The sequence below is a fragment of the Myxocyprinus asiaticus genome, chromosome 23 (genome assembly GCF_019703515.2).
Source record: "Myxocyprinus asiaticus isolate MX2 ecotype Aquarium Trade chromosome 23, UBuf_Myxa_2, whole genome shotgun sequence".
In the NCBI taxonomy this organism is placed as follows: Eukaryota; Metazoa; Chordata; class Actinopteri; order Cypriniformes; family Catostomidae; genus Myxocyprinus; species Myxocyprinus asiaticus.
Window position 1 is genome coordinate 23,557,967 of NC_059366.1, and position 13,658 is coordinate 23,571,624.

The 13,658-nt window shown below is 37.5% G+C and overlaps 1 protein-coding gene across 5 annotated transcripts; it reads right to left on the minus strand.

Annotated features, from left to right (window-relative positions):
• Positions 1-443: 443 nt before the first annotated feature.
• LOC127413870 (hexokinase HKDC1-like) lies at positions 444-13,002 on the minus strand. 5 transcript variants are annotated; one of them, XM_051651387.1, is made up of 18 exons: positions 12,740-13,002; positions 9,021-9,183; positions 8,717-8,865; positions 7,471-7,590; positions 7,187-7,282; positions 6,935-7,034; positions 6,578-6,761; positions 6,200-6,355; positions 5,753-5,986; positions 5,270-5,574; positions 4,726-4,874; positions 3,692-3,811; positions 3,322-3,417; positions 3,028-3,127; positions 2,730-2,913; positions 1,450-1,605; positions 924-1,157; positions 444-835 (listed from the first exon to the last, which is right to left on the minus strand). In XM_051651387.1, the coding sequence occupies exons 1-18, from the start codon at positions 12,800-12,802 to the stop codon at positions 688-690; spliced, it is 2,757 nt and encodes a 918-aa protein (XP_051507347.1). In that variant the 5' UTR covers positions 12,803-13,002; the 3' UTR covers positions 444-687. The 5 variants fall into 5 exon arrangements, with proteins under 5 accessions (XP_051507347.1, XP_051507348.1, XP_051507349.1 ...); XM_051651388.1 differs by lacking the exon at positions 12,740-13,002 and adding an exon at positions 9,497-9,683; XM_051651389.1 differs by lacking the exon at positions 7,187-7,282.
• Between the last annotated feature and the right edge of the window lie 656 nt (positions 13,003-13,658).

Here is a 13,658-nt window from a genome sequence, read left to right on the forward strand (position 1 = left end):
TTTTATCAGGATACTGATATGATTAGAGTCCTCATCTCATGTGAGAGGTCATGATTTTATACACATTTTTCAAAATTACAATTAATTTCTTTAGGAGTATAACTTTTTTAATGTGGAAAAAATTACTGAGTGCACCTTGAAGATACACAGTAGTATCCAGAAGAAAAAAAAATGTGATTAGTAGAAAAAAATACAACTGAATGCTTAAAATAAAGTGCAGATCTTGTTTGCCTCAGGTGCTTAGTTCCCAAGCTTTTCTGTCACTACCACAGGGCATCGCTACTGCCAAATACTGTCATGACATTCCATTGCACAGAGCCACCGCCCCCTCTAGTTTGGCCTCTGTGAGCCATTCATTCTGACTGTCCATGCAAAACCGCTCACTGAGTCTGAACAAAAGGAGAGTGAATGAAAAAATGACCCGCAAAGAGGCAATGTAGAGAACATGAGCATGAAACAGGCTCATTTTGATACAATCTTTATTGCACTTGTCAAGACATTCAAAATAAAATTATAATTACAATATGATAATAATAAATGAATGCCTTTCTGCCAATGGTCTTGATGGAACTTATTTTAACATGCAAAAAAACCTAATAAAGCTGTGACATTTGATAATCTTTGATTACTTTTAGAAATCCTCTTTAAACAAAAGCAGCAGTACTCTGAGAAAAGCAGTCTGAAGGTCTAGCGAAGTTCTTGTTTGTCCTTATACTGCCGTGCTACAGCTGTGATCAGGGCTGCACCTTTCCCACTGCCATCCTCTGACAGGATGAAATCTACCTTACAGTTAGGGGCAAGCTGTCTGACAGTGTCCTTTAAGATTGTGGAGAAGCTGTCATGAGAAGGGAAATGTCAAGTTTAGAATTTGAATCTAACACTTCAAAAATATTTTAGTGAAATGAGCCACTGATCTTACTTACTGTGGATGCAACTTGTAAAGGGTGCCATCAACTCCCACAGTAATCTCCAGATGATCCAGCCCACGGTTCTCTCGAATTTTGTCCACAACAGCAGCCATTCCTGCTCCACAGAGCTGGGCAGCCCTGCGGGAAACTGCTCCACACACTTCTTTCACGATAATACTGTCATCGCATGTGCTCTCCAAGCCCAGATGCTGCAGAATGGACCTCACTTGCAATAGTGCTAAACGGTCACTTGGTAAATAGAAAAGGCCAATGAGACATAATAAATATATCATATAAACCTTCAACAGCCACTTAAGTAAATAATTGCCAGCTATATACAAGAAGCAGTAACAAAGTTAAAGGTTTAATAAACAAATATGTATACAAAACAAAAAATGCACTAAAGGTAAAAGCTAGACACAAGACAGTAAGCTGAACCATAACAGCATGATACATAAAGTAGATGCCAAAATATTTGTGAAGTTGAGTTCAACAGTCAAGTGAGGGAGTCATGTGGATATTCTATGTCAAGAATGGTTACCTCTCGATCTGTGAGAGGAACTTTGTCTCAAAGATGCCTTTGGTCTTTAGTGGCTCTGTGATGTGACCACGAAACAGAAGACCACGTTTTGTAAGGTCAGTCAGGATCTGCCTTACAATCTCTCCCAAATACATTCCGCTGGTCATCTTTTCAAACCTGGTAACAAGAGAGGATAACATTTGGCTCTATTTGCAAAATCTGACACATTGTCAATGGCTTACTTAATATTTTTTTAAATAAATTATAGTTGTTAAATATTGCATGAAATAAAAACAAAAATCATAAAGAGTATTTGATTCTACAGTATATTGCATCAAATAAATAAATACAATAAAATACACAAATATAATTCTAAAAGAATGGTATAAAAATTGGTAGATTCCAAAGTTAAACTAAACCTTTTTGCCCTCTACCCATGCTTTGATATCTTAATATTATACTGCCTCCATGTGGACAAATGCGAGAAAAAAAAATCAATCAAAGTATTTGTCTTACACAATTGTCAAAGACCAACACTACAAAATACCAGAATACAGTAACTCAAGGTAAAACTTAATAGCTCATAGACTTAGTTTAATAAAGCTATTTTTTTAAAGGAAAATTCCAGTTTCAATACAAGTTAAGCTCAATCGACAGCATTTGTGGCATAATATTGATAACCACAAAAGTTAAAAGTTTTCTTTAAAAAAAAAAAAACCTGGGTTACAATGAGGCACTTACAATGGAAGTGAATGGGGGCCAATTTTTGAACGTTTCAAAAGTCTAGCCACAAGACTTGTGTGTCAGGATATGTGTGTAAACAAGATTTGTGTGATAAAATCACTTACAAACCTTTTCTTTGTGAAGTTATAGCCAGTTTTACAACTTCATTACCATGACGATGAAATGTCAACAAACCCTAAAATGACTATAAAAATTACAATTTAAACTTTACAGCTCAAACAATACATGAGTTTTAACAGAATAATTAATGTAAGTGCACTTATAAAATTATAAGCTTCACATTTCTGCTTTTCAACCTTCCAAAAATTGGCCCCCATTCACTTACATTGTCAGTGCCTCACTGCAACCTAGATTTTTGGTTCTTTTAAAGAAAAGCAGATACGAGTCAACATTTATTTTTGTGGTAATCAATATTATGCGACAAATGCTTTCGGTTGAGCTTCACTTGTATTGAACCCGGAATATTCCTTTAATGTTACCTTCTGTGAGCATTACTCTATGTTTAATGAGCAGAAAAGTACAATCGCCAGCAAATCACAACAAATGGTCATCTTTACCTTTGTTTTCCTACATTCAGTGAGCCTCTGTCCACCTCTCTGTCGTATCTGGTCCGGATGTCCTCAATATTATCATTCTCCCCAAAACCTCCCCACTCAGTGTTCACACACATCTGCCCTTCATCACCTTCCACAAACTGAATGTTCTTCATCTCCTCCATGTAACACACATTGCTGCCCGTACCTATAGAGTTAGGAATCATACAAACTGGAATTGTTTCTGTGGTGTTATCATAAAGCCACAAACAAATACCACAGAATGGTATACACAGTTGTGGAGGGTTTGGTTAACACATACCAGCAATAAGACCAATCTGACATTTAGGGTCCTCATATGCACATGTCATCATTGTGCCAACTGTGTCATTCACTATAGCAACGATATCCAGGTCAAATTCCTGAAAGAGCAAATTAAAAAATATAACAATCAGACTATTTACAAACATGATCAGTGTTCAGAATACTTTAAAATTACAGTATGACAATTCTGTATAATGATAATTATCAAATGGTTATGGTGATTCTCTATTTGCTGTTCACTCTGCTATGAGCTCATCACTGTAAAACTACATGATGTTTGCTTTCCCCTCACATTTCGTCTTTTGATAGCCTCTCTCAGCATATCCACAACATCAGACCCCTCACAATCTGTTGCTTTAAAGCCTTTTGTCCAGCAGACCAAATCTCCCTAAAGAAGTTGATTATACAAGAGGCAGTGGCAAGGAAAAACAATTGAGAATTCCATTTGTCATTTCTATGTGCTTGAGCAATTTATTTTATGGTGTATTTCAAGCATTTTGTATGTATGACCACTTAACATTACAGTCTTAAAGAGTTTAACAACTTATTGTGAGAATTACTGTATATTTTCATGAGAATTTTAAATTGCCATGTTTAGAAGAACTTTTTGCAAAAATATAAAATGTGACAACTGAAAGCTGCAGTAAATGCTTTTTTTTAACCTTATCAATACCCGTCTGACTGCATGGGAAAGAGAAGGTGAAGCCAAGTGGCAAATGAGTGTTCTTCATCCCCATAAAGTCCAAGAAATCAGAGATACACTGAACTATGTGGTCAAACAGCTGAAAGGAAAAAAGTCAGCTTTAAATTTCTTATTGTGAATGTTGCACAGATACATTTCTATCATGAGCCCAAATAGTACAATAATGTTAAATGTGTGACATTAATGCATTTATTTGTATATTAAAAATAAAATAAACAATAAAATAAAACAAAAATTGATTAAATTAATTTAAATTTCTTTATTATCATAAATGACAACACTGAAGACTATGATATCAACAGCAGAACTTAAAGGGATAGTTCACCCAAAAATGACAATTCTCTCATCATTTACTCACCCTCATGCCATCTCAGATGTTTACTACTTTCTTTCTTCAGCAGAACACAAACAAATGTTTTTAGAAGAATATCTCGGCTGCGTAGGTCCGCACAATGAAAGTGAATGGTAAGAAAAATGTTGAAGCTCAAAAAGCACATAAAGGCAGCATAAAAGTAATCCATACAATTCCAGTGGTAAGCAAAATGATAGTTGTAGGTGGAAAACAGATCAATATCTAAGTCCTTTTTATTGTAATTCTAAATTTTTACTTTCATATTCTTCTTTTGTTTTTGGTGATTCTCCTCCCTACTGGGCAGGGAGGAGAATTTATAGCAATAAAGGACTTCAATATTGATCTGTTTCTCACCTACACCTATGATATTCCTTCTGAAGACATGGATTAACTCTTATAGATGAATTTTATGCTGCCTTTATGTGCCTTTTTGGAGCTTCAAAATTTTGGTACCCATTCACTTGCATTGTGAGGACATATAGAGCTGAAATATTCATCTAAATATCTTTGTGTTCAGCAGAAGAAAGAAAGTCATACACATCTGGGATGGCATGAGGGTGATAAAATGAAGGCATTTTTAATTTTGGGTGAACTGTTCCTTTAACAAATGTTGATTAGGAGTATAAGTTGACAGCATTCACCTCCTCTCCTGTGCCCTGCATGATCTCCAGTGGAATGGCATAAATCTTGTTGTACATCCGGACAGATTTACGCAAACCAGTACGAATCTTAACCACCAATACACGGAAATTGGTTCCTCCGAGATCCAAGGCAAGGAACTTTCCTCTCTCTGTGCAAGAAGTAACATTCAATGCCAAGAAAAAAACGTATCAATTATCTTCGTGGTTGGGGTGGATGATATACAAGTTCAATCGATATACCGAAACTTTTTAGAATTGTTTCTATCGCGATCATGTGAAATGTGCATCCCCTCAGAACTGGTTTTACAAATAATCATTATATTATCTTAATTTACATCATTAATTACTTTTGCTTTTCTTTCATGATACCTTTAGTTTTTTCATTTTAAATGAATTATTTTTTTACAAGTTTCACTTTTATAATATAAAAATCGCTCATATCCTTCTGTCCAAAAATAAATAAACCAAAAAGCACAAAATAACTTTGAATTCAAAAAAGATTGTTTGCCACCATGATTGCTTTCAGTAGGCTAGTTTTCCATACCTGTCCCATCTGGAGTCCTGTAAACATAGGTGGGCAGCATTTTTACTGGCGCAGTGGGATGGGAATCTTTTCTCAAGCCTCTCTCCAACTCAACACGCATTTTCTCCTTCACTTCCTGGAGCTGTGTGGAGTTTAAGAAGAAAGCAGCTAGGATGTCATCGATCTCCTTACGTTGAGAAGCTAATCGCAGAGCAACTGCAGTCACCATGGCTGCACCTTTTGCACTGCCACTTTCAGAGAGCACAAAACGGACATGACAATCTGATACCAGACGCCGGACCACTTTATGGAGCCTTTTGGGGTACCTGCAAAATTCAAATACAAGTACTGAACATTGTGGGGTTTAAATGACATCTCTAATCCACCATTTCACATAAATTATGAAAATAATAATACAAAATAATGAGAATTTTACATTTTGGGTGACCTATTCTTCAACGTTTTGTATGTGCATTCGCTCAAAAAGCATCCTAACTGACGTACTGTGGATGTGTTCTGTAGACCGTTCCATCCATTCCTACAGTGGTACGAAGGGTCTTCAGTTTCTTGTTCTCTCTGATCCGTGTGAGGACTGCAGCCAAGGCAGCAGCAACCAGATTAGCTGACCTGAAGGAGACGATAGTGCACACATGTTGGACAGCGATGCAGTCATTGTCCGAAGGATTCAGTCCCAGTTCCCTCAGGATCTCCTTGGTGTTCTCCAAACCACCTTTATACCTGGAAACATCTACCAGTTAGACTACCAAGCAATCTTGTAAAACATATTACAAAAAAATGCTCTAATATTCACAGATAATGCCTAAAACAAGAAAAATCAATGCTTAATAGTGGTAATAAAGGGTTGGCATAGGATTCCTCAGAGTTAGAAAAGTGTATTGCTTTTTGAAACCCAGACAATATCGGATTACATTCGTCTGTATTTCTTCTCACTGTTCAATCAAGCAGATATGGTCGGTCTGGAACTTTCCCTTGGTTCGAAGAGCATCAGTGACTTGGCCATGAAAGAGTAGACCATTTTTGGCCATCTTCAGCAGGATAAGTCTCACAAGCTCTCCCATGTACATACCACTGATCATTTTTTCAAAACTGGAGATAGAACAAGAGTTGTGTATGAACATCACATTCTATCATTAGCTTTTCCAACGGTAATACATATAGACTAAATCCAAATCACAGAAATCTTTAATTGACAATCTGAGCTAAATGTACTTGTTGTACTAGAATTACCCAACATATTGGGAATATTTATTTATATGTTTATGCAAGTGGAATCTGATTATATTCTGTTGTGCATCAAATAGGATTTACAGCTGTTTTCCTGGATTAATTGAGGCAGCGTCTATTTCACGATCAAAATCTGTGATGAAATCATCAAGCACACCATCATCTCCAAAAGCCCCCCATTCAGTATTGATACACATTCTGCCTTCATCTCCTTCCACTTGGTCAATGTGTCTCATCTCCTCCATGTAACACGCATTAGTGCCAGTACCTGAGGAAGCAGATTGTGGCAAAAATGTAATCTCAAATCGTCCTTTTAGGAGACAGCTAGCCTGCCCTGTCTATTTTGCATAACCCTTAAGATTTTTTTCTCAGGCATCAGAAGAAATATATTTTTTTGTGTTACAAAACTATTAAAGAATTGGGTGGCCAGTGAGGTCTTACCTATAATAACTCCCACCTCACAGTTCTGGTCATCATATCCACAGGTCATCATGGTTCCCACTGTGTCATTGACCATAGCCAGGACATCTACATCAACTTCCTTCACACACAACACAGGATAAGCAGAAGACCAGACTTGATTACCAATATTACAGCGATACCTGCTGAAACATGCTTAAATGTGATCTGGAATAGCAAAAGTAGCTCAGTTTTTTCAGTGTAAATGACGAGAGAAAGAAATTATATTCATACGCCAACTTTCTTAATGGCTTTCCTTAATGACTGCACAATATTGGTCCCTTGAACACCTCTGGCCTTGAAATTCTTTGACCATGACAATAGGACACCCTGTGTCAAAACAAACCAAACAGGACAGTGAGGAAAATTACTGATTGGGATGTTCACTCATTCCTTTGACTGTTGTATTGATTCCATTACCAATACAGTACATCAGCAATGCATTGAGCACCTTGATCCAATTAAAGCAGTTTAAGAATGTGTGGAATTATATGACAACAAAGTCAGTGGTACTGTACCTCATCTATTTTAGACTGCGCACAGGGGAAAGAGAAAGTGAAGCCAAGAGGTTTTCTTTTCTGGTTAATGTGGTGCTTCTGTAGAAAACCTTTCAAAGATTCTGCCACATGCTCAAAAAGCTGCAAGATAAAAAAGGAGAGGCAATTCTAATTATTTCATAAAAAGGTTTTAGTATGTAATTTCTATCAAACAAACAGTATTGCAAAACTAATTATTGTTTTCAAACAGCATTCCCTGAATACTCTCCTGTCTTTCATTGGTCATACAAACAGATAGTTACACCCCAAACCCACAGCATTAGTTGATCCAATGTTGCCGTGTCGGGTGAAGGGGAGTCCCAGGATGCTCAAACAAACAGAGAACATTTTTGACAGCGCCACAGAGCCACTTAGTTTGTCTAAGTTTCAAAAGCACCCATCGGACGCATGTGTACAGTACATAAATGCGTCCGTGAAAAGTCCTTATAATAAATCTACCTCAGACAGACTGACGAATTATATTGCAAAATGGATTGGTGTGAACTTTGGCTAACAACAGGCATGTTCAATAATATGGAATAATATGGCGGTCGCCTAGAGTGCCACCTACTAGGAGGGTGCCAAAGAGGAGGCCGCCACCGCGCAACCCCAAATACACCCCTCAACCCCCACCCTCTGACAGGAGTGCCAATAGGGATCTTGCCAAAGGCACCAGAATTATCTTGTGCTTAATCAATGCTGTACTTGTCTGCCACATTAATGTATTTTAATTATCTTAATTATTCTATTTACTGTATATATTCTATTTATAGTTATTTAAATACAATAATTTTATTATAATAAATTATTTAATCATTATATATTGAATTATTTTTATTTGGCTGCATTTCTCTGGAAATACTGATATGCTATTAATTGTAATTACTTTGATTTATTAATTGACAAAATTACGTAATTAATTCGATTAAAAATTTAAACACAAAAAATGACATCTTTAAACTATATGACATTTGATTATGCTTTGTAATAAGACAATAATCTGTATCTTGTCCTTGTTCTTATCTATATTGTTAAATATGATTTAAAACCTAGGGTCAGGTTGTTCACTGCACATTTCACAATGGTGAATAAATACTTAATTGCTTACTGGCCTTTGTATAAATTGTATGAATCATATCTTACTGTTTGGTAAACACCCTGCTTTCGCACACCTTTTTTATTCACATGAAAAGCCACCTGTTATAGGCAGTGATTTCAATATACTTACCTCAGTTCCTCTACCATCTAGGATCTCTTCAGGGATTGGAAAGGTTTCACTCTCCATCTGTACTTTCCCCTTTCCATCTTCTGAAACTTTCACTTGTAGTACCTTGAATTTTGAACCTCCCAGATCCAATGCCAGAAACTCGCCCTTCTCTACAGCAGGCAGAATCCATAGTACAGAACATGTAGCAAGCCATCATAAACACTGTTAATAACTCACTTAGATCATAGATCCTTATTTCTAATTGCTCAAGTGAAAAAGTGACAAAATTGGCCTGAGGAAGTTGCCACGTGCCATGTTAATGCACCTGAGCCATCGGGTGTTGAATAAACGTGGGTTGGGAGCATCTTTACTGCAGCTGTTTCGTTGCTCTCACTTGACAATCCTTTCTCCATCTCCAGGCGAAACCGAGCAGATATGTCTGCCAACTGCTCATCAGATAGGCGCATTGCATACAGATATCTGTCGACCTGTTGAGAATCACAACAAGTTGAAACAATGAAATCCACATAAAATATAAAAACTACTATGTTTTGAAGTCTCTGTTGCAATGTTTAAATAAATAAATAAAAACAACAAAATAAATAAAAAATAGACAAAAATACTGAGGATTTCTGCTGCTAGTACTGATATATATATATATATATATATATATATATATATATATATATATATATATATATATATATATATATATATATATATATATAAATCTACTGTATATATACATATTGTATAAAATGTAATTATACATACACTATATTGCCAAAAGTATTCGCTCACCCATCCAAATAATTGAATTCAGGTGTTCCAATCACTTCCATGGCCACAGGTGTATAAAATGAAGCACCTAGGCATGCAGACTGCTACAAACATTTGTGAAAGAATGGGCCGCTCTCAGGAGCTCAGTGAATTCCAGTGTGGTACTGTGATAGGATGCCACCTGTGCAACAAGTCCAGTCATGAAATTTCCACGCTACTAAATATTCCACAGTCAACTGTCAGTGGTATTATATCAAAGTGGAAGCGATTGGGAATGACAGCAACTCAGCCACGAAGTGGTAGGCCACGTAAAATGACAGAGCGGGGTCAGCGGATGCTGAGGCGCATAGTGCGCAGAGGTCACCAACTTTCTGCGGAGTCAATCGCTACAGACCTCCAAAGTTCATGTGGCCTTCAGATTAGCTCAAGAACAGTGTGTAGAGAGCTTCATGGAATGGGTTTCCATGGCTGAGCAGCTGCATCCAAGCCATACATCACCAAGTGCAATGCAAAGCGTCGGATGCAGTGATGTAAAGCACGCCGCCACTGGACTCTAGAGCAGTGGAGACGCGTTCTCTGGAGTGACGAATCAAGCTTCTCCATCTGGCAATCTGATGGATGAGTCTGGGTTTGGCAGTTGCCAGGAGTACGGTATTTGTCTGACTGCATTGTGCCAACTGTGAAGTTTGGTGGAGGGGGGATTATGGTGTGGGGTTGTTTTTCAGGAGCTGGGCTTGGCCCCTTAGTTCCAGTGAAAGGAACTCTGAATGCTTCAGCATACCAAGAGATTTTGGACAATTCCATGCTCCCTACTTTGTGGGAACAGTTTGGGGATGGCCCCTTCCTGTTCCAACATGACTGCGCACCAGTCCACAAAGCAAGGTCCATAAAGACATGGATGAGCGAGTTTGGTGTGGAAGAACTTGACTGGCCTGCACAGAGTCCTGACCTCAACCCGACAGAGCACCTTTGGGATGAATTAGAGCGAAGACTGTGAGCCAAGCCTTCTCGTCCAACATCAGTGTCTGACCTCACAAATGCGCTTCTGGAAGAATGGTCAAAAATTCCCATAAACACACTCCTAAACCTTGTGGAAAGCCTTCCCAGAAGAGTTGATGCTGTTATAGCTGCAAAGGGTGGGCCGACATCATATTAAACCCTATGGATTAAGAATGGGATGTCACTTAAGTTCATATGCGTCTAAAGGCAGATGAGCGAATACTTTTGTCAATATAGTGTATTTCAAGGGAATTAGAAAAAAACAACGTCCAAACAAAAAGCATAATACTTATAAGTTTAGTGACCCAGTGCAATTATGACATGAAAGATAACCTAGGTCTGTTTAGAATACATACTGTTGTAAAGTGATATATATATATATGTATATATCGGACAGCTTTAAAGTGAACTACAGAATGAAGTAAGAGACTGAATTCAAGACAAAAAATTAAAAGAGGCTACTAATACGTCTACAAAATTAGGCTATAAAATAGTTATGGTGCATATTTCTGGTCACTAAATATAAAGGTGTGGACTTCCGTGGAAATAAAAATCACTCCCATAAATGTACTAGGAGGTCAAGGTCCTTTATCCTCATATAGTCATTTATCTGTCCACACAAAAGCACGTGTGCAAAGAGAGTTAATGATTCCACAGGTCACAGTGAAATCACATTCATCAAAAGGACAAGGCAAGGTCTGACAATACACTGATAGCAGTAGTGTAGGGCATACGCAGGCATCCGCCAAATGCCCACCTATCTTTCTGAAGATTTTGCGCATGCCCACCTGAAATAATTGATGATACGTATGCCCGCAAGAACAACGAGTAGTCTCTTGACCCGGAACTTTTTCAGTCTAATGTGTCTCGTTTGGAAGGCTGCGTGCTAGGTAGGAAGCGTCCTTTTAAGGCTGCAGTATACCGAGTGTCCTCCTTTAAACAAGCCTCATTTAAACTAGACGGCCTTCGTAGGACAAACAGAAACGGAACGTAACATGGTTGCTATGACAACACGCCACTCTTTAACAAGCGCGAGCGCTTTGAGTGAGAAGGGAACAAAGTCCCTCTGGAAGGGAATGTATGAGGTACATTTTAGGAGAGTTATAATGATGTAAAGAGAAAAGAAAATAGATTTTACAGGTGTACTTTTAGTCTAATACTTTATTTTAATTATATATTAATATAATTATACATATTTTATACTCTGTACCCATCTACTGCGGTGCTTCAACTTGGGAATTAACTTTCCTTGCGTTTGAACATCATATTTACGGGCAAATTGGCGTCATTTTTTTTTAGACATTTCCGTTGAAGCAAAGAATTGTGGGTTGTGAGTGCCCACGAAGGATACACCTCATTCATCCTCTGAATTCCCGTGAAAGAAGGTCGTATTCGAAGTGTCCTACTCGCTTTTCTGAAACGAGACAGTCTCGATGACGTATGCGACCTGCGGAGGACACAGCCACGTGAGCGCAACTGATGACACTGACAAGAAAGACAGTTCGACTCAGCTTATCCACCAATCAGAACGTTCATTTCAGATGCGACTGAATATTTGCTAACCAATAATAATTTCCGTTTCAGCAAGGGGCGGGACATTTCCTGCGTCTAATGCTGATACACAAGCATTCCTGGAATAACCATGATTTGCGCTGTACATTTTTTCCCCTGCTAAACGTAAATACATACACGTTAAATGTAACGTATGCAATTAAACATTGTGAAAATACTGCATGTTTTTGCACAAGTGCTAGTTTTTGATGCTCTTCACAGATGCTGGACAACTGTGTCCCTTTATATAAAATGTCTTTTTTTGTTGTTGCTTTTTTGCTTTTTACTGCTGTCGGTGGTCCCTTTTTCTCGTGATATCAAATCATTCCTTCATAAATTCACAGTGTGCCCACCTCATCAGACACTACTACACCACTTGTTGATAGTATAAACAAACTCTTACTGTCAGCATAGAATATCACAAAAGAAAGCAAAGAAAATCCCAAAGACACATTCACAAACAAAAACCATATAGGTGAAAACAAACACAGACATTTAATGTACAGATATTACATACAGAACATCCTGACTGGGGGATTACAAAAGTTAATATGTTGAAACATAAACTATAGTTGTACCTGTAACTTGTAGAAAACTGTGGTTCTTCTAGAAACTGTCATTGTGATAAAGATAATCATATGACTGCAAATGAAAATGTGCTTTTGCTTAAAAACAACTATTTTTACAAGTTGCGATGTTTTATGATAAAGTTACCTTCTTTATCTGATCCTCCTGCAGTTTTGAGAAGTAAAAGGACAGCAGATGCACAGCAAACATCCTGACTTTCTGAAGCAGGTGGTCTCCTCAGATAAATTGTGCTTGGCTTATTCAAAGACAAAATGAATCATCAGATTTAAACAAAGAACCCTAGTGTCCAAGTCTTACTTTTTGAACCCTCAAGAGTGCTCTCTAATGCGTGAGAAGAAAGTTTTCTTCTACTGAAGCTGTTATTCCCAATGCGAGATTTCAGCACTTGCTTTTCCCTATTTCCTGACTAAATAATTAATGGCTAAGCCTTGCTCCAACTCCTTTGCTCTCATATCTCTCCTAGCAATGAATTTGGCTTTACTCCAAACAGCACACTTTCCTTTGGGACCAGCCCAGTGGCTAGCACCTAAAAACAATTGAGAGTAAAACAATAGATCAAAAAGACTTCTTCCTACTCTGTTCAAGTTTAATACTGTATGTACACATCCTTACTGAGAAGGCAAAAGATACAGTGAGTGAAACGTGAAATGCATAAAAAGACTTATCTCCTTTAAAAAGGAGAGAACTGAGAAGATAAATGAGTAGGTATTGCTGCCCAGTCAATATTAGGCCTGTGCTCTTCTAGGTTTGCTGCCTCTTCTGATTAAACCCTGATTTGCCTTTTCTGTAAATGCTAGGCAGTAAAAAGGTAATTGTACAGTATACAGTGCATCCGGAAAGTATTCATAGCACTTCACTTTTTCCACATTTTGTTATGTTACAGCCTTATTCCAAAATTGATTAAATTCATTATTTTCCTCAAAATTCTACAAACAATACCCCATAATGACAACGTGAAAGAAGTTTGTTTGAAATCTTTGCAAATTTATTAAAAATAAAAAAACGATCACATATACATAAGTATTCACAGCCTTTGCCATGACAC